At 43.0% G+C, this 20,248-nt stretch overlaps 2 protein-coding genes across 5 annotated transcripts; both read right to left on the bottom strand.

Moving 5' to 3' along the window:
• Nucleotides 1-464: 464 nt before the first annotated feature.
• smcr8.S (Smith-Magenis syndrome chromosome region, candidate 8 S homeolog) lies at nucleotides 465-8,075 on the bottom strand. Its single transcript, XM_018239315.2, has 2 exons — nucleotides 5,120-8,075; nucleotides 465-3,736 (listed from the first exon to the last, which is right to left on the bottom strand). Exons 1-2 carry the CDS (start codon nucleotides 7,486-7,488, stop codon nucleotides 3,283-3,285), a joined length of 2,823 nt encoding a protein of 940 aa, XP_018094804.1. The 5' UTR covers nucleotides 7,489-8,075; the 3' UTR covers nucleotides 465-3,282.
• A 2,958-nt stretch (nucleotides 8,076-11,033) lies between these two features.
• Nucleotides 11,034-19,648, bottom strand: mief2.S (mitochondrial elongation factor 2 S homeolog). Of its 4 annotated transcripts, none has more exons than XM_041577740.1 (4): nucleotides 19,410-19,556; nucleotides 16,088-16,241; nucleotides 14,899-15,085; nucleotides 11,034-13,768 (listed from the first exon to the last, which is right to left on the bottom strand). In XM_041577740.1, the coding sequence occupies exons 1-4, from the start codon at nucleotides 19,430-19,432 to the stop codon at nucleotides 12,714-12,716; spliced, it is 1,419 nt and encodes a 472-aa protein (XP_041433674.1). In that variant the 5' UTR covers nucleotides 19,433-19,556; the 3' UTR covers nucleotides 11,034-12,713.
• Nucleotides 19,649-20,248: the final 600 nt, after the last annotated feature.

Raw genomic sequence — 20,248 nt, 5'->3', positions numbered from 1 at the left:
ATGAATTGTTTTATAAAACAAAACTAAACAGGCCTACGCCCCACAACTAATTGAACACTGGCTGTGTAACACTTTTACCAAACATTTCATCAAATCATGGCAACAAAATCAAAGGACGGTTTCACGTTTACATAAGTTTTGGAGAAACAGTTGTAAGATCCAAAGCATCTTTTCTAAAGAAGGAGATGATGACTCTGTGTCAGAAAGGCAGCTTCAACTTAATGTCAAGGAGAGCCATTGAATTCCATCTTGTCTCACCAAACAGAAAAATACCATCTCTACATTTCGTTTTGCCCGGCCTGCTGGGCAAATCGAATGAATCATATCAATTTGTCCAACTGATTTATAGGGGTAACTTGCCTATGATCCATTAGTTTGGTCTCCAGACAGAACAAATTGATGCATAATATAAAAAAAAAATATATATATATATATCAGCCCATGTGTTACCAGTGCTCATAGTGAACAAACTGCCCAATCACGAACACTGGGATATGGTGCAATTAGGAATCAGGTGTGTAGACAACAGGACAGGCATCTAACAAGATGGACAGTCAAGACCAATTATGGGGTTTAAAGTCATCTTGTGGACAGCAAGACATACAGCATAGATCAGGGCCGGGCCAAACCGTAGGCAACCCAGCTGGCAACCCGGCTCCCTCTCCCGCGCGCGAATGTGTGAGTAGCCGGCAGGACGAGGACAGAGGTGGGGGAGTGACTGAGGGGAAGTGGGAGAGATGGAGGGGAGAACAATGGAGGGAGGGGGAAGAGAGATGCGGAGGCGAAAACCAAAGATGGCTGCAAAAACGGAATAGGGGTAGTCAGAAGACAATTTAAGAGGTACCTCCCTATTGTTGCAGCCTAGGCAGGTGTCTCTTCTGCCTACCCCTAGTTCCGGCCCTGAATAAGATGGACGGAATGGATCCATAACCTGATTAGAGGCTGTCAATGCACCCAGTTCACAGCTAAACTATCAATGATTTCCATTTGGAGTCCTGTGGCAATTCCATCAAAACTCTACCACAACACATGATGCATTTGCTAATTAATAAGGAATAATCCTAATTAAATACCCTTCCATCCCAGGTCTACCTACACAGACATTCTGGAAGAAGGAAAGATATTGCATAAAATCAATCAAAAAATATTTCAAGAAACACCCTATGGGAAGGTTGCATATTCAAAAGAAAAAATGCATAGAAAATTGTGTGACTCACGATTAAATTATAAAACATAAATTTCTTGATACATGACATGATTACAGCTTGAAGTCCATCATGTAATTAAACGTCAGGTGTATCATGGCAGTATAATGGCTTTTAGTAAGTATCACACATTACTGGAGTATTACTGTACACAGAATCCTTTATGATTTATCTGGTAAGTCATAAGAAATACATGGAAGAGCTACTTAGCAGCTTTGAAAATCTAAGGTGGCCAAGGCAGGCCCAGACAAACCCCAAGAGATTAAAGGAGAAGGAAAGTCTTCTTCCACTTGGGGGTGCCAAATGTTAGCCATCCCCAAGTTATTGTATTTACTTACCTGAAACCCCAGGCCGGTGCTCCTATCAGCAGAAAACTGCACCGACCCGAAGTTCTTCTAGCGAACACCACGAAGCGATCCTTTCCCGGCTTTTTCTTCAAATTTCCCGGGGCAGACGCATGCACAGTAGACGAATTAGCCGACTTTTTAGCTACAGTTCGGCTTTTCGCTCTACTGCACATGTGCAGCCACAAGAAGAAAGAAGAAGCCGGAAGAGGATTGCTTTGTGGTGCTTGCCGGAAGAACCCCGAGCCTGTGCAGTTTTCTGCTGATAGGAGCACCGGCCCGGGGTTTCAGGTAAATATATATATATAATCACTTGGGGGTGCCTAACATTTGGCATCCCCAAGTAGAAGAATATTTTCCTTCTCCTTTAAGAAGCAGTGCAGAATACAGAGGAGCAGTGGATCATGTTATATTAGTACAGAGAATTTTGCCCAGTTAGGCTCAGTGCATGAAAGAGGGTTATGTAAACCGCTATACTATCACCAAAGGCCCACCAGAGGACCTGACCTCAAAGGCTCCACAGCCACCAAATTCCCCTCCAGTGACCACACCTTCTCCTATCGCAAACACCAGCTCACTGTGCACATATCCGATGAACAGACCTGGATCGTAAGTGCCCAGAGGGATTTTCTTGTATCGTAGTGGGAATGCCAATGCTGTATATAATGGCGCCATACACTGCACAAGCAGAACTACTAATGCTACAATAGTTCAGTCCTACACAAACTTGGGGTCTGTTATTGGTTACAAAAAACATATTATCAAGTAATTCGAGATACAAAAATAACCATGTTTTACTCCCATCACAGTCTGTAAGGCCAAGGAAAACCTGGGTTTTGTAATAGTGATTCAGCAACAGGCTAGTGGCACTAGGCTATGCTAATATTGACCAGGAAAAACTGGTATTATATTACCACCCTTTGGTTTGTGAGTCATATAACATGCAATGCAATTTCTAACTTCATATTGACTGTAGCAGCAAATCATTGGCACCAGGGCAAAGTGATCACAGCAAATAAGTGAACAGAATTTGGAGGTAAAGCTATTAGGTTAATTAGTGCTTGAAACCTATCACCTACAGTTAACAGGACTAGGGATGCACCGAATCCAGGATTCGGTATTCTGCCTTTTTCAGCAGGATTCGGCCAAATTGCCGTGCCTGGCTGAACCAAATCCTTAACATTATGGGACTTTTTGTCACATAACAAAGAATTTGGGTTTAGAAAATAGTGAATTTGGTGCATCCCTAAACAGAACATTACTGCTCATTACATTGCTCAGTGCATTCGGATAAGGAACATTAATGTCTGCTGTGTTTGGAGTAGGCTGCCGCCTGCACCACTGAGTAGGCAGTTAAGTATTCTACATTGATACCTGCACATACAAAACAAATCGGTTATCCTTTCGCATCATGAAAGGTTAGAATCACTTTGCTGTTGAGGACTATGCCTTATAAAAAACATCACAGCTGTTTCCTACTTACAGCTTCCTATACTACAGAATTCTCCTGTATATTTAACATGCGGGGGGTGAGAACAGGGCAGTTGCTCAGTAGTCTCAAGGTTTAAGAAGGCATGTACACAACCAAATCACATAGACAGTAAGCCAACAAAACACTAAGAAGATTTCCAAAGACATTTGGCAGTCTGAGGAGCAGCAGTTGACATCCTTCAGCTACAGTTACATTCTCAAGTCAATGGCAGCCTCTCTCCATAAGAATGAAGGCTCCCACGTTAGATCTTGTACAAAAAATTGGACATATAGTCAAACCTGAGCATTGGGAGAAGCTGGGTCCCTGATTCCTTTAGATAATGCTTTTTGAGAAGTTCTGAGAGATATTCCACTATCTTGCTGTCCTCTTCAGAGAGACCAAGCAGCTGGTGAAGGAAGGCAGCTCTGCGCTGGGCTATGGACTCCTCACTTTCTTTTTCCCGTATAGGGAGATGCACGTGGTGACAAAATGTGAAGAGAAAAGCCTTAGAACTAAGCTGAGTCAACATACTTTGCACATGCATGTAGTAGGTACTGCCCCGTCTGATCTGTGTGCGGTGATCAGCCAGTCTCTGCAGGAAGGCTCCTTTATATACAGGGCAGCGTAGTGTTTTATAGTCCGCGTCCAACACACTCGCATAGCGACTGTAACGATTCAAGGAGTGCAGGATGTTGGTACTGGACGGAGAACCAACCCTATAAGAAGAAAACAAAATACTTTTTCATAGAAAATTTCAACACCAAAATGGCATGCCCATAATATAACCAAATATGAACTTTTAAAGGAGAAGGACAAGTTAAAAATAAATAAGCTTTACCAGAAATGGCTGTGCAAGTACACCAGTAAACCCTCAAAGTAATGCTGCTCTGAGTTCTTTTACAAAAGAAACACCACATATCTTTATATTATGTACGCATGGGCTTCTGTATCAGACTTTCAGCTTAAACCTCCAGGGCATGGACTTGAGCATGCTCAGCCAAACAGAGAGACTTTAGAGCTGTTTAAGGTGGCCATAGACGTAACAATTACAATCTTTCTTGGGAAATATCTTTCCAAGAAAGATCATTTTGCTTCAATACACATGTATAGAGCTGAATCATCAGATATACAAAGAGAAACAATAGAATTCTACCTGTATCTGACAATTCTGCACTAACAATGGCCGATGTTTGGGTGCCTTCAAAAGGCACCCGATCAGAATCTTCCGTGCAGCCGGATCAACGAGCCGACCGATATCCAAGTCCGGCACGTTTCTCACCATACACGCACTGAATATCGTACGATATTATCTGTGCATCTATGGCTACCTTTACTCAGGTATGGCAAAGCATTCTACAGAATAAATATAGAATTCTAGCTTGCACTATAATGGCTAATCTATTGGCAATAAACTGCCTTCTAGCTTTCCTTCTGCTTTAAGGTCATGCTACTTAAAAACTTTGGACAACAAAATGCAACAATTTTTTGTTCACAATGAATACTTTTTGCCCCGATTTTTTTACTGTTTCAGTAAGTAGATTTATTTCAGGTTTCAGCCAAATCATTTGTGCAGGATACAGTATTTTGCCTAATGCAAAGCTTATGGATTTGGTGCACCACAAAGAAATAAAAACGTTATATGGGGAAAGACCTCTATGTCTCCAAATATCCTTATATCTTACAACAAAGAGTAAATAATTCCATACATTAAAATGTTTGCATCATAGTGTTACTATAATGTTACAAAAGTGGATATAAGTGTATTAGAAGTCAAAAAGGAATTCCATGAAAATATAAAAGAATGAAGCAAAAGGAAACTAAAAGGTACTGGAAAGGTAACTAAACATATAGATGCTGCATTGGTGGTTAAATTGCCAAGCCCTACAGCATACACAAAAATGCAGGAAGAGAGATTACTGGAATCAACTAATATAGAAACTAAGTTTAGAGAAGAAAAATGGGAATTCGCAAAGAGGAAATGAAAAAGAAGTGGGCAGAAGAAGAGGGAAAGCAATAAACGAGTAGAGAAAAGACAAACACAGAGACATACAGGACATGTTAAGATCCCTCACAACATGTATTTAGGGCAAGCACTTTACCTTTGAAGTCCAATTAGTTTCCACTTCTGAAAATCGATTATGTGCAGTGGGGAAGTCATCCATGTGTTAACGGGTTTGGCAACATGTCCATGATTGGGCACAAATATTGATAGTGCCGTCACAAGCCTTCTGACAAAAGCTTCCTCCTCACCCAATACTATGAGCGTTCTTCCACAGAGAAGAGAATAAATGGCAGGGTGGGAAAAGGGGTACTGTCTAATGAACATCAGTGCATTTTGACCGGCTTTTCTTTTATGTCGTTCAGAAAGGCCAGTGACACATGGAGCAGGGGAGGGAGTCCTATCAGAACAAGTCGAAGTACTGCTTCTATAACTTGTAGAGTCAGAATACTCCTCATTAATCAGTCTTACAGACTCTCCACTACTCATTAAATATGTTGAGTCTTGTTCAGGTTTAGAAAGGCCAAGGGGGCTCACTTTGTTAGAATGGATCTCAGTCCCGTCCACTGAGAACTTGACTTGAAAGGCATGATCCGTGTGTCTATATGACTGTGGTGGGACACTAACAACTGTACTATTATCATCATCATCATCATCATCAGGTACAGGGGTCACATTTCCAGTCTGCTCTAAAAGTCCAGAAGTTTCCATCCCAATGCAACAAGCTGGGTCTCCTGATAAATCATTTGCAGAGGGTTCATTCTCCTCATTAATAGTGGAATTACATGGCTGCTCTCCATCCACATCTACTCCATCTGGTTCTTCTTCATGGATGGCGACTTGATATGCTGGTCTAAAATCCTCAGGAAGAACACTTTCAGAAGGACACATGCTTAGAACTTCAATACTGTCTCCACTAATGGTTCTTCTGCTACCTACCTTTCTCCTGGGTGCCTGGGGACTAAGCCTTAAACATGGCTGGCTCTCAGAATGAGTGAACAAAGCAACCGACTTCTCTGTTCTCAAGACTTCAATGCTTTCACTGCTACTAACACTCCCTTTAATATCCAAATCATTATATTCACAGTTGTCTAGGGTGTCAGAGACACTCAGCTCACCTGTCTCTTGATGAATTTCTTCTTCAAACATTTCCTGTTCAATTTTAATAGGGACAGATTCCACACTTGATTTGTACGATTCCAGACTTGCTGAATTTTTAAGGTTTCCTGGTTCTTCCACAAATTTAGGACTATTCAAAGCCTGAGCAAGTGCCAAAGTATTAGAGAAATGTATACTGGATTGCTTTGTATCCCAAGTCGCAATGTCTTCGAACAGGAAATTTGAAACCATCTGTTGCTCTAAAAGTCCCATTTCAAGTTGCTTCATTAGAAGATAGCTCAAGTCACCCCGATACCTCTTTTCGACGACAGTAAGTAGGTCTATTGTTTGCGTAAAGAAATAAATATCAACCAGTTCCTCCAATGTTTTTAATTTTTTATCAAAGCATTTTGACGATTTTGCCTTTATGAATTTAGGGGTGTAAGATGATCTGGGAAGGTAACCACTGTTCTCTTCTTCCACCAGGCTCTCTTCTGGGTCAGAAATGGCTAATGGTTGCTCAGATTCATTCGGAACATCTGAGTCTTGTAAAGTTTCAGGCTCATATGGCTGGAAATCTGTCTCTTTTATTTTCCTGTATGGGTACAACTGGATCTGCTTCAGTAAGTCTTGATGCTCTATAATGGATTTCTCCACATTGGCAAGTTCATTGGCTTTATCTATGGTTTGCGTTGTGTAAAATCCCTTGTCGTCAGCTTTCATCTGTTCTTCCATCTGTGTCTGTAGAACTGTCCGGGTGTAATCAAGGTCTCTGAGCTTCTTTTCCAGCTCATTAGCAAACGCCTTCCTATTGCCAGTTTTCAGGCACTCTGACGCTTTAGAGAAGTCACTAGAGAGCTCCATGAACTGTCTCATGATCTTTTCCTCGTCCATGGAAATATAGGCCATGCAAAAGGGCCTGACGAAGCCTCGCGCCTCCAAGTCGTACAGGGTTAAGTGGTGGACATATGCAAATGCTCCTTCTTTAGAGTCTCCCAAGACAACCTTAGAGTCCTCTACAAAATTGAGCTTAGGGTAGGATGACCCTGGGGGGTGGCCCACGAAGGACGCCTGGTAGTCCACCGACATAATGCGCAGGGAGAAGTAGTTGAGGTCAAAGTCGCCACAAATACGCTGATCATCGGGAATGGTGAGAAGGGGCTGAGGACCCACTTGCTCGGAGAACTCTGAGATGAGAATAAAGTCCCTGCTAAATTTGGCAGCTGACAGCCTGGACCAGGGACTTCTGTTAGCTTGGGAAAAGGGGAACAGAGGCACAGAGTATTCTTCTGGCAGCCCAGAGGAACCCTGAAATGGGTCTTCATATTCCTCCTCCATTGTAAAAGGCATCAGGTCCGGAGAGCCTATCATATTCTCAAACGGGAGGTGCCGGCGGATTCTCCCCCGGTTATGTACTCTCAAAAAAACACCTCACAGGGAGGAAGCCATCTTGGAAGGCAGGACACATGATAATCATGTGACGTCACGCCCAAAGGAAACTCAATAATAGTCCCATTCGAACATACCCAGGCCAAGGGGAAATAAACTACCGGCAGAGATGATGTGTGTTTTTTAATAAATATAAGCCGCTGCTGTATCTTGCCAGCAAGCAGTAGAGTACGGTATCAAAACAGAGAAGCGACGCATGCTGGGGATTGTAGTTCCGCCGGCAAAGTCACCTGACACGCGTAGGCGCTGGAGCATTACGGAAACCGAGAAGGTCAGGCGGAATGGGACTGTGAAAATCAACGCGGGGAATAATGTGCTGGTTTGTTACTGTTCTGTAGTGATATAGTGTCACAGAGAGTAGCAGCAGCAGCACTGCCCGTGAGTAAAATGGATTCTCCGTCATGTTGCCATATTACATAGCTGCCAGCTGGAACTGACTCTTAACTGCGGTGTTACAAGATAACTTCTGCCTTGTCTTCTTCTGGATCTTGAAATCTGCACATATTTGTAATGAAACTTTCAGCCATGCATTGCCAGCAGCTATAGGGTTGCTAGGGCTTTGTTAGCCTAGCAACCACTCAGCAATACTGTATAAATGTACGATATGTATATAAGGAAGACAAATCACACAATAAATATACACAAAGGACAAAGAGCTTTAATTGTTGTGTGGTAAGAGGCATGTTGGGAAGGAGGTCTCTGCATACCTCCCAACTGTCCCTTTTTCGGAGGGACAGTCCCTCTTTTGACAGCTCAACCCGCAGTCCCTCATTTGTACTGGAAAGTCCCTCTTTTCTCTGCACTGAACAGCCAGAAAAAGAAACAAAGTTTCTCACTTAATTGGCTTTTAGCAGAGAGCCCAGAACAGCTAACAGGTGCAAATAAGATACTTTGTAACAATTTTGAGACACAAAAATACAGTTTAGATAAGGAGAAATATTTTCAAACTTTCATAACCTGCCAAATTTTGTGAAACAAACATGGTAATTAGGGGGTGTGGCCACAGAAGGGGGTGTGGTCAGAAAAATTGCTGTGCCACGTGCGGGAAAAAATTTTTTGTCCCTCTTTTTACTTCCAAAATGTTGGGAGGTATGGTCTCTGCCCTACAGAGCTTACAGTCTAAGCTAGTCAAAGTGGGTGGATAACATACAGGCACCCATTGGAGGGGAAAAAGTGCACAAGATTGTACAGTAGGCACAGGACTAGACTTGTACAGTAGGCACAGGACTAGACTAATGTTCTAATAAAGGACTAGCACAGGACTAGACTAATGTTCTAGTGCTCCAAAAGGTAGACTTTATCTGCAGAGATTAAGAGAGCAGGGCCACCATCAGGGGGGCACAGGGGGTACTGTTGTACCGGGCCTGAAGGGGGGCCCGGCTGTACTGCACAACAGCCGAAGTCCCAAAGCCGCAAAAAGACCCCAAGTCACGAAAACAGCCAAAGTTGAAGTCCTTAAGTCACAAAAGGAGGTGAAGTTGAAGTCCTGAAGCCACGAGTTCAATTCTGCTGAACACCAATTTGTGTTTTGTTTATTTTTTTTTATCCTCTGGCCACCGATTTTTTTATTTTAATGATCTATAGGCCCCTGCCACCAATGTTTTTTTAAAAAATATTCTCTGGGGCCCCAAATTTTTTTAGCTTGTAAGAGGGGCCCTGGCGCCAATGTTTTTTTTAACCTATAGGGGGGCCCTGGTCACCAATTATTTTTTTTTAACTTGTAGGGGGGTTCTTTATAACATGTGTGTGTGGAGGGGTTACCTTTTTAGCAGCGATGTCTGTGTGGTCTTTTAACTGTGGTGTGGAGGGATTTGGGGTGGGGCCTTGGTAAGGGGGTCCCCGAATATTTTGTTGTACAGGGCCCTGTGATTTCTAATTGCGGCCCAGTGAGAGAGACTTTATTATGGAGGAATTCAGGGATGGAATTCCAGAGGTAAGGAACAGCTAGATAGAAGGGTTGGCAGTATCTGTTATCTACTGTGTATCCTGTGCTTGAATAGCTGCCCCCATGGCTACACAGCAGCTTGTTTATATAAACTATAGTAGTACTTATCTGTTATCTACTGTGTATCCTGTGCTTGAATAGCTGCCCCCATGGCTACACAGCAGCTTGTTTATATAAACTATAGTAGTACTTATCTGTTATCTACTGTGTATCCTGTGCTTGAATGGCTGCCCCCATGGCTACACAGCTGCTTGTTTATATAAACTATAGTAGTACTTATCTGTTATCTACTGTGTATCCTGTGCTTGAATGGCTGCCCCCATGGCTACACAGCAGCTTGTTTATATAAACTATAGTAGTACTTATCTGTTATCCACTGTGTATCCTGTGCTTGAATGGCTGCCCCCATGGCTACACAGCTGCTTGTTTATATAAACTATAGTAGTGTTTCTTAAGCAAACATATCAGTTTTACCAGTGCTATATTAAATTGTCATTCCTTTAAAACACTTTCATTTTTTTGGTGTTACTGTTCCTTTAAAGGGATACTGTCATGGGAAAAAAAAAATCAAAACGCATCAGTTAATAGTGCTGCTCCAGCAGAATTCTGCACTGAAATCCATTTCTCAAAAGAGCAAACAGATTTTTTTATATTCAATTTTGAAATCTGACATGGGGCTAGACATATTGTCAATTTCCCAGCTGCCCCAAGTCATGTGACTTGTGCTCTGATAAACTTCAATCACTCTTTACTGTGTACTGCAAGTTGGAGTGATATCACCCCCTCCCTTTTCCCCCCAGCAGCCAAACAAAAGAACAATGGGAAGGTAACCAGATAACAGCTCCCTAACACAAGATAACAGCTGCCTGGTAGATATAAGAACAACACTCAATAGTAAAAACCCATGTCCCACTGAGACACATTCAGTTACATTGAGAAGGAAAAACAGCAGCCTGCTAGAAAGCATTTCTCTCCTAAAGTGCAGGCACAAGTCACATGACTTGGGGCAGCTGGGAAATTGACAAAATGTCTAGCCCCATGTCAGATTTCAAAATTGAATATAAAAAAATCTGTTTGCTCTTTTGAGAAATGGATTTCAGTGCAGAATTCTGCTGGAGTAGCACTATTCCGATGTACCTTTAAAGGTACATAAGGTAAGCATCACCTAACTTTTATGGGGACCTTGACCACCAGTTTTCTTTTTAAACGTTTATGGGGACAGACCACTTTTTTTTTTTTTTAACTTGTAGGGGCCTCTGGCCACTTAATAATCCCTTGGTGCTCATGTCTGTGACCTTTTTACTGTGGGCAGGGCCCAGAACATTTATTTTACGGGGCCACATGATTTCTGATTGCAGCCCTGCATGGGATATAGTAACAGAGGGAAGAATGTTTTCCTAGTGTTGGAAACTATACTCTCAGTGTATGTGTCCCACCAAGGTGACGTAAAGGAGAGAAAAATAGAGATGTGCACCTTGCTGAAAGAGAAGGATTAGACGCTGCTAACAAATGTCACTCAGGCTTCCAAAATAAGCTATTTTATTATAACAATTAATTAGATAATTTTTTAAAAAATACAGAATTTGAAGCAGCAATCACAGGCCAATCCCTGTGGCAGGGTACAGCTGTGCTATATACTTTCTCTGTTCACATCTATATCCCCACGAGTCTGTGGAATCGAGTGTTTGGCTAACTCCGCAGGCAGCCATGTTTAGATTATGGTCGAATACCAAAAATAATATGTATAAAAAAAAAAAAATTACCGTGGCAAAGAGAACATCTTATTTGCACATAAAAAGGATGGTTACCGGAAAACTGGTAACATTGTAACTGGGGGGAGGGGGAAGGGCACAGCTTGGCAGGAGGGTAAAGTGTCACCTAGACTAAAAATACAAAGACATATTTGCTTTATTAAACTTAAAAGGTGCATTTCTTATTACTAGAACGAGGAGGCGCAAAGTCCAGTTTTATCAGTGCAGATACAGTAAGATTAATTCCTATAGTAAAGTTATAGCTGCTCATTTAATATTACAGGCGCTAAATGAATAACCAATCAACAGCTAGTGTTAATCAGGCAACTGGGAATGAAATCAGAGATATGATTGTCTGCTGTGGATAAGAGCGCTGGTTTCATTGAGCGCCTGTATTAGTAAACAAGCCCCACAACGTCAGCCTTCCCAAAGGTTGACTTGTAAAAGGGCTACACTCCCAGTGTCCGACTTGTGACATACAAAATAAAAATGAGAGAGATTTGTGGTACCTACAGCTGCACATATCCCCCCCCCCCCAAATCCTATATCAATTAAAAAAATAAATCATTTGCATTTAAATTGCTTGTATGTGAAACAAATGCTCCCTAGGGGGTGGCAATGTTACCCTATCATTTAGAAAATTAACACAATTAATCTCAGTAGTATTTCTGGCACAGTGCAAAGCAGCATGTCTGGGTGCAATAAAGAGCTTTTAACGCCATCCTGGAGGGCGACGAATTGAGTATTATGGCACAGAACAGACATCAGCGGATTTTTACATTTGGCAATGAATTAAAGACTAACTGATCTAGGAAACAGTATTTCAACCGTGAACAGATACCGGCCCTTTAAGTAAGGACATGGACCTAGATTCCTTCCTAGCACACAGAGTGGAGTGAATGGAAGGTGCTCTCCAGAGTACATATGGGCAGAACATGTGAAAACGTCATGAAAAGATCCCTCATAAGTAGTGAAATCAAAGTCAGATCCTGATGACGGAACCTCCGGCACCTTCCTGGCAGCAGCCACTTGGTCCCACAAACAGGCTCGTAAAAAGACCGAGAATTTTATTTTATTTTAGGCCACAGAGTAAATTAATACACAGCCTTACGCGTTTCGGTACAGCCTATATTTAAGTGCCCACAGGCACGAAATGCGTAAGTCTATGTATTACTTTACTCTGTGGCCTAAAATAAAATTCTCATTCTATTCAGAAGCCTGTATGTGGGATCGGTGTGTGCCTGCCATTTTTTCCTTTGGTCGATACCTCCACCTCAAACTGTAGGTCTGGGGCATGAGCACCCAGTCCCCACGTATTACTGGTGAGATTATAAACTTGTTGGCTTTACACTGGGATTTTTTTTTTTAAATGCAGCAGCCACTTGGTGCCCATCAGGGTCTCTTAAAAGGCAAACACTGCATTGATTCAAGCTCTTGTAACCAGGGACCTCTCATCTCTCTCTCTTTAAGACGTCATCGGGCTCAGAAAATACTTGGTAGAGTCCGTATCCCAGTTCCTCAATGTCCTCGGCCTTTAAAGAAGAGAACAAGTTTAATTTGTCATTGAAATAAGAAGGAAGGAAACCTTTATCCAAGTAACCAATCAGCTCCTCTAGTACTTGAAGGAATCTGTCAGCCAAAGCGGTCTCTGTCCAATCAGATGACTCTGTACTGAGGTGTAAGAGGATGTGTCTGAGGTGGGTGGAGTTGAGATGGCAGAGAGAAGGACAGTCTCTACAGATCCCCTTTAGTATCTGGAGACACTTTAGCCTGATGCCCGAATCAGAACTGTCCAGTTCCTGAAGCCGAGAGACTTCCTTCTTGTAGAAACTCCGCTGCCAAAGGTTTTCGGCGGGTGCAGTGGCGCAGCAATGAGCGAGAAGGTCGGCATCTTTAATGACGGCCATTGGTAGGATCCTAATGATCATGTGACCGTTGGGGTGCACTACCTCCAGCTTGAGTTCATCAGAGGTAATGTCTGGTTTAATGGTACAGTCCAGCACTGTTCCTATGGCTGGCCAGTTGATGGAGCCGACTATTGTCTTGTGCAAGGACTGTACCATGGTTCTAGATGAGAGGTAGGCACCCACCAGAAACCTGTCCCAGGGGCTACTCCCCCGTGATGTGTATTCCAGGTCAATCCTCTTCACCATGCAGAAGTTTGGGTCACTGAGGATAGTTTTCTGTCCTGGAATGACACACCACAGATCCGGCTCCAGAACCAAAGGCATTATCAGGCAGGCGTGATCCAAACAGGACATGGGCAGTCTGTTACCAAAAGAGCCACCAAGGTGCAAAGCAAGGAAGGGCATCTCAGGGTGCTTGGCATGTAGAAACTCCTGCAGCTCTTTCTTTATATCCAGTACCAGCTGCCTGGCCTCCTCCATCTGCACTTCTGGGACACTGGCATGATGAGTGTGATAGTTAAGCAGCCGCTCTTGCAGAGTGAAGCAAATGGGAATCTTCTTAATCTCATCGGAGGCTTTAACCTGCGACGTGCCAGTGGCTTCTGCGGGAATGAACAAAAAATTATGAAATTGTGACAATGCAGGGAAGGAGTGAAACTTCTGTTATATGGAGTTATAAGGATTAGAACAGCCTGTTAAATTTGCTCAAAGCCTGTATAGAGAGATCCCATAAAACTATGGCAGCATAGGTTTTCCCCTGTACTAATCACAATTCTGCAGGAACAGACCCTTAATTTGCTCATAATCTGTACAGAGAGATCCCATAAAACTATGGCAGCATAGGTATTCCCCTGTACCAAGCGCAATTCAGCAGGAACAGCCCCCTAAGTTTGCTCATAGTCTGTTCAGAGAGATCTCATAAAACTATGACAGCATAGGTATTCCCCTGTACTATGCACAATTCAGCAGGAACAGTCCCCTAAGTTTGCTCATAGTCTGTACAGAGATCCCATAAAACTATGACAGCATAGGTATTCCCCTGTACTATGCACAATTCAGCAGGAACAGACCCCTAAGTTTGCTCATAGTCTGTACAGAGATCCCATAAAACTATGACAGCATAGGTATTCCCCTGTACTATGCACAATTCAGCAGGAACAGTCCCCTAAGTTTGCTCATAGTCTGTACAGAGATCCCATAAAACTATGACAGCATAGGTATTCCCCTGTACTATGCACAATTCAGCAGGAACAGTCCCTAAGTTTGCTCATAGTCTGTACAGAGAGATCTCATAAAACTATGGCAGCATAGGTATTCCCCTGTACTAAGCACAATTCTGCAGGAGTAGCCGCTAAATTTGCTCATAATCTGTACAGAGAGATACCATAAAACTATGGCAGCATAGGTATTCCCCTGTACCAAGCGCAATTCAGCAGGAACAGCCCCCTAAGTTTGCTCATAGTCTGTACAGAGATCCCATAAAACTATGGCAGCATAGGTATTCCCTGTACTAAGCACAATTCTGCAGAAACAGCCCCTAAATTTGCTCATAGTCTGTACAGAGAGATCTCATAAAACTATGGCAGCATAGGTATTCCCCTGTACTAAGCACAATTCAGCAGGAACAGCCCCCTAAATTTGCTCATAGTCTGTACAGAGATATACCATTAACTATAGCAGCATAGACATTCATATAGTAATATAATATAATGGCAGTAATGGCTCAGACCTGGCATTTTCTGGCTGGGATCCGGCAGTGATAAAGGAGCACAATGATGCTCAAGGTCCTCCTTCCGTCGGAGTGTGGGCGATGCCTTCTTCAGCACAGCTTCTTTCCAGCTCTCCTCTATGGATTTCTGCTCAGCCTTCTCCTCTGCTTCTTTGTCACTGGGGGTTGAAGTTGCTCGATCAATCAGCTGCAAAAAAAAAGGCTGGATCATTTGTAGCACAATCTGTCCACTAGAATTGTAAGCAGGGTGTCCACACTATGTCTGATATCTCTATCAAGCTCATCACTTAATAAAGTTCCAAAGTAATGCCTTGGATTGTCAAATCTGGCCAGCAGGGATCCAGCTGGACAACCCTATTATAAAAGTTACTATAATGTTTAGTAGTATTAACCTACAGTATGGCAAACAATACACAGCTAATTCACATGGCACAATATGCTCCTGACACACAGATTAAAGGGGAAGTTTGGCTAATTATATGAAACTTTGCAATTAATTTGTATTATTTATTTTTTATAAGTTTTTAATTATTTGCCCTTTTCTTCTGACTCTTTCCAGCTTTCAAATGGGGGTCACTGACCCCATCTAAAAGACAAATTCTCTGTAAGGCTACAAATGTATTGTTATTGCTGCTTTTTATTACTCAACTTTCTGTTCAGGCCTCTCCAATTCATATTCCAGTCTTATTTAAATAAGTGCATGGTTGCTAGGGTAATTTGGACCCTAGCAACCAGATTGCTAAAATCGCAAACTGGAGAGCTGCTAAATAAAAAGCTAAATAACTCAAACCCCACAAATAATAAAAACCAATTACAAATTGTCTCACAATATCACTCTCTACATCAGGAGTGCTCATACTTTACTAATGCCAGATCTACTTTTAGTGATGTTGTCCCATTATGATCTACATCCATAAAAACAGTTATTATACTGTTCCATGTGAAATATTACAACTAATCTAACAACTATTTTTATGTAACCGTAACATAATAAATATCTGAATGAAAAGAATGAAATAGGACAGTGATTCAGACAATTGATTGTTGACAGTGTCTTGAGATCTACTGATCCCCAGCTAAAGGTCTACTGGTAGATCCCGATCTACCCTTTGGGCACCCCTGCTCTATATCATACCAACAGTTAACTCAAAGGTGAACAACCCCTTTAAAGCAGGAAACCTCTACTCACCCGTTTAACAGCCAATGTGGCTATACCAAGCATTGCAGCTCCTCCCACTCCAAGCACCAGCCTGGCATTAGCCAACAAAAAATCAACCATGGTTCCGATACCATCGCCAGACTTCTTTTCTTTCTTCCGGATCTGCAGTTCTGCCATCTTCACCCTGTACAGAGAGATCAGCACATGGATTATGGGAGCACAGAATATAATTAATCAGGGGGGTGTGAGCATAACCTTACTTGTCTTCCAGTGTTTGGACTGGAACAGATTGCACAACTTCCATACATATACACTGACCCCTCCATACACTAAATATAATCATACACTAACTATAGATTTTAGTATCACAATAGCCTTGGATATTATGTCTTGGATATTATTACTTAAAGGTGAACCACCCCTTTAACTGAATCAGCATCACAACATCACCCGGCAGTGCATTCCCCAACCTCACTGTCCTGACTGTGAAGAACCCCCTAAGTTGCTTCAAATGAAAGTTCGTTTCTTCTAGTCTAAAGGGGAGGCCTCTGGTACGGTGATCCACTTTATGGGTAAAAAGGTCCCCTGCTATTTGTCTATAATGTCCTCTAATGTACTTGTAAAGTCTAATCATGTCCCCTCGCAAGCGCCTTTTTTCCAGAGAAAACAACCCCAACCTTGACAGTCTCCCCTCATAATTTAAGTCTTCCCTCCCTCTAACCAATTTAGTTGCACTTAGTCTCTGCACTCTCTCCAGCTCATTTATATCCCTCTTAAGGACTGGAGTCCAAAACTGCCCCCATACTCCAGATGAGGCCTCACCAGGGACCTATAAAGAGGCATAATTATGTTTTCATCCCTTGAGTTAATGCCCTTTTTTATGCAAGACAGAACTTTATTTGCTTAAGTAGCCACAGAATGACACTGCCCAGAATTAGACAACGTGTTATCTACAAAAACCCCTAGATCCTTCTCATTTAAAGTGGACCTGTCACCTACACATAAAAAGCTGCACAATGAAAGTCCTTTGCAAATTAAATATGAAACCCCCAAAAAATTTTTCATTAAAACATCCATACCTGTTATAAAGGTGTTTAAATATCTAAACTGTCAATCAAATATTACCTGCCCCCGCCTCTATGCCCGTGGCATAGAGGAGGGGCAGACAATTACTTTCACTTTCCATTCAGCATTTCCTACATGTCACTGCTCTCCCCACATTCCCCCTTCCCTCCTCAGGCTCTATAATTGTGTAGGGACCTGCACATGGACATTAGGTCCCCCATTCTGGTGCATACACAAGATTTTGGGGTGATACACAATTTCCCTTAATAACTGTGTCCACAAAATGGCTGCTGCCTGCTTGCTGTGTTTGTATAATTCCAAGACAGAAGGAAACAAAATTTAAATAATAAATACAGTGTAAGTAAAGTTTATTTTTCTCAACTAACATGATAGAAAAGAATTTTAAATTATTTCTTAGGGTGACAGGTCCCCTTTAAGGAAACTCCCAACACACTGCCATTTAGTGTATAACTTGCATTTATATTATTTTTGCCCAAGTGCATAACCTGCATTTATCAACATTGAACCTCATTTTCCAGTTTGCTGCCCAGTTTTCCAGTTTAGACAAATCACTGTGCAAAGTGGCAGCATCCTGCATGGAACCTATAGTTCTGCACAATTTAGTATCATCTGCAAAAATAGAAACAGAACATTCAATGGCCACCTCCAGGTCATTAATAAACAAGTTGAAAAGCAAGGGACCTAGTACAGAGCCCTGCGGTACTCCACTAACAACACTGGTCCAATTAGAAAATGTTCCATTTACCACCACTCTTTGTAGTCTATCTTTTAGCCAGTTCTCTATCCAGGTACAAATACTATGTTCCAGGCCAACATTCCTTAATTTAACCAGTAACCTTTTGTGTGGCACTGTATCAAATGCTTTAGCAAAGTCCAAGTAAATCACATCCACTGCCATCCCAGAATCGAGATCCCTACTTACCTTCTCATAAAAAGAAATTAAGTTAGTCTGGCAAGATCTATTACGCATAAAACCATGGGACAAACTCTAATAGTATTGTGATTTGCAACGCAGTCCAGTAGACACTGGACTTAAAGGAGAAGGAAAGCCCCAGGGCGCAAAACCCCTCCCCCCCTCCCGTGTATTGCCCCCCCTCCCTCCTCCCCCCTGGCCTACCCCTCCCGCTGGGCAAATGCCCCTAACTTGTTACTCACCCCTCTGCGCAGGTCCTGTCCACGGAGTTCACAGTCGCCATCTTCTCCCATGCGCGTCTTCTTCCTGCTCTGTCCGGCGTCTTCTGGCGCATGCGCAGTAGGAACAGGTACCGGTACAGCTCTATTGCGCATGCGCCGAATGTCACGAAGTTTTCCGATTTCACTTCGTGACATTCGGCGCATGCGCAATAGAGCTGTACCGGTACCTGTTCCTACTGCGCATGCACCAGAAGACGCCGGTCAGAGCAGGAAGAAGACGCGTGTGGGAGAAGATGGCGACTGTGAACTCCGTGGACAGGACCAGCGCAGAGGGGTGAGTAACAAGTTAGGGGCATTTGCCCAGCGGGAGGGGTAGGCCAGGGGGGAGGAGGGAAGGGGGGCAATACACGGGAGGGGGGAGGGGTTTTGCGCCCTGGGGCTTTCCTTCTCCTTTAAGGGTGGTGGCAAATGCAGCATTCCAGGGAGATTAGTCGCCCAGTAACAAATCTCCTCTTCTCCGGGGGACTAATCTCCTCTTCTCCGGGGGACTAATCTCCTCTTCTCCAGGGGACTAATCTCCCTGAAATGGCTTCCGGCTCTCTAGAATATAAACCACCGGCAAGATGGCACTCTGAGCGCTTCGTTTTCCTAAGTCGCCCCCAAAGTTAGCATAAAAATGAAACTTCGGGCGGGATGGAATTTACTGAAAGGAAGGCAGCCACCACCCTAATACCCATTTCAAAAGCTTTCCTACCACTGATGTCAGACTAACCGGCCTATAGTTTTGTAACACACAAATTGAAACTCTCTGTATAATGAACTTGTCCCTATGTCAAGTAACCCTCGACAGGACAGACGGCTGTCAAGTGTCCCGGGAGTACAAGCGACCCCCATGGGAAGACAAGCGACCCCCAAGACAGCAGGGGGGCAGGCCTGGATTTGTGACAAGGCCACAAATTCAGTGGCACCCCCATTTGTAAATCTGGGCCTGATGGGGAGGGGGTGAAGGGGACAAGTGACCCCCAAGACATCCCAGGGAGCAGGCAATCCACCCCCCCCCCCCAGTAAACTGTCAGTTGTAGAATAAGGAAAGAGAAATGGGCAGCCAGGGAAGCAGACTAGAAATCCTCACCCCAGTGTGTATCCCAAACACATACATCCCAGCAGGAATCCCTGTAATTCTCCTTAGAGTTCAGTCCCCCACATATTCCTCCTGTCCAGTTGGGAACATCCAGACAAATGACAAACAACACACAGGCAGCGCTCGTTCCATTTCATGAGAGCACCACTCACTCACCGCACTCACCTGTACACGGCTAGGCCGCCGCTTCTCACCAACTAATATCCTGGATTTCTCAAGTTCGGCCCTTTACCCAGTCCGACAGAGCCTTACAAACCATAAGCCAATCGGGACGCTTAACCTCTAACTCAACCAATCAGCGGTGACATTGTGTGAGAGTTTTCAGCCAATCACACATCGGTCTGATAAAAACAAGCTCAGGAAAAAAAAACAAACTTAGATCCTCGTCCGAAACCAAACATCCAATCGTCGCGCCGCTAGAGTAGCGTCCGGAATAACGTCACTTCGCTCCCCGGAAATAAGTAGTTCTAATTAACTCTTGAGCTGCTGGAAGAACTTGTGTGTGAAAAGAGACATAAGGAGGCTTACTGGAACCTGCTCTCTCTATATAATCACGTGACACTCCTGAAAGAGTCATGTCAACTTGTAATTGCGCTAAAGTCCACAGAATCCATCAAAAGCCAAAGGACATTTTTATAAATAGGTGCCTCACCTTTCGGTTAACCTTGAATATGTTATAGAATGTCTAATTTTTTAGTTAGCCTTTTTTTTTATAGTTTTTTAATTTTTTTTGCCTATTTCTGGTTTTTCAAATGGGGGTCGCTGACCCCATCTAAAAACAAATGCTCTGTAAGGCTACAAATGTATTGTTATTGCTACTTTTAATTACT

This window comes from Xenopus laevis, chromosome 9_10S, assembly GCF_017654675.1.
Source record: "Xenopus laevis strain J_2021 chromosome 9_10S, Xenopus_laevis_v10.1, whole genome shotgun sequence".
NCBI classification, from domain to species: domain Eukaryota; kingdom Metazoa; phylum Chordata; class Amphibia; order Anura; family Pipidae; genus Xenopus; species Xenopus laevis.
This window is presented reverse-complemented; position numbering and strand designations above follow the sequence as displayed.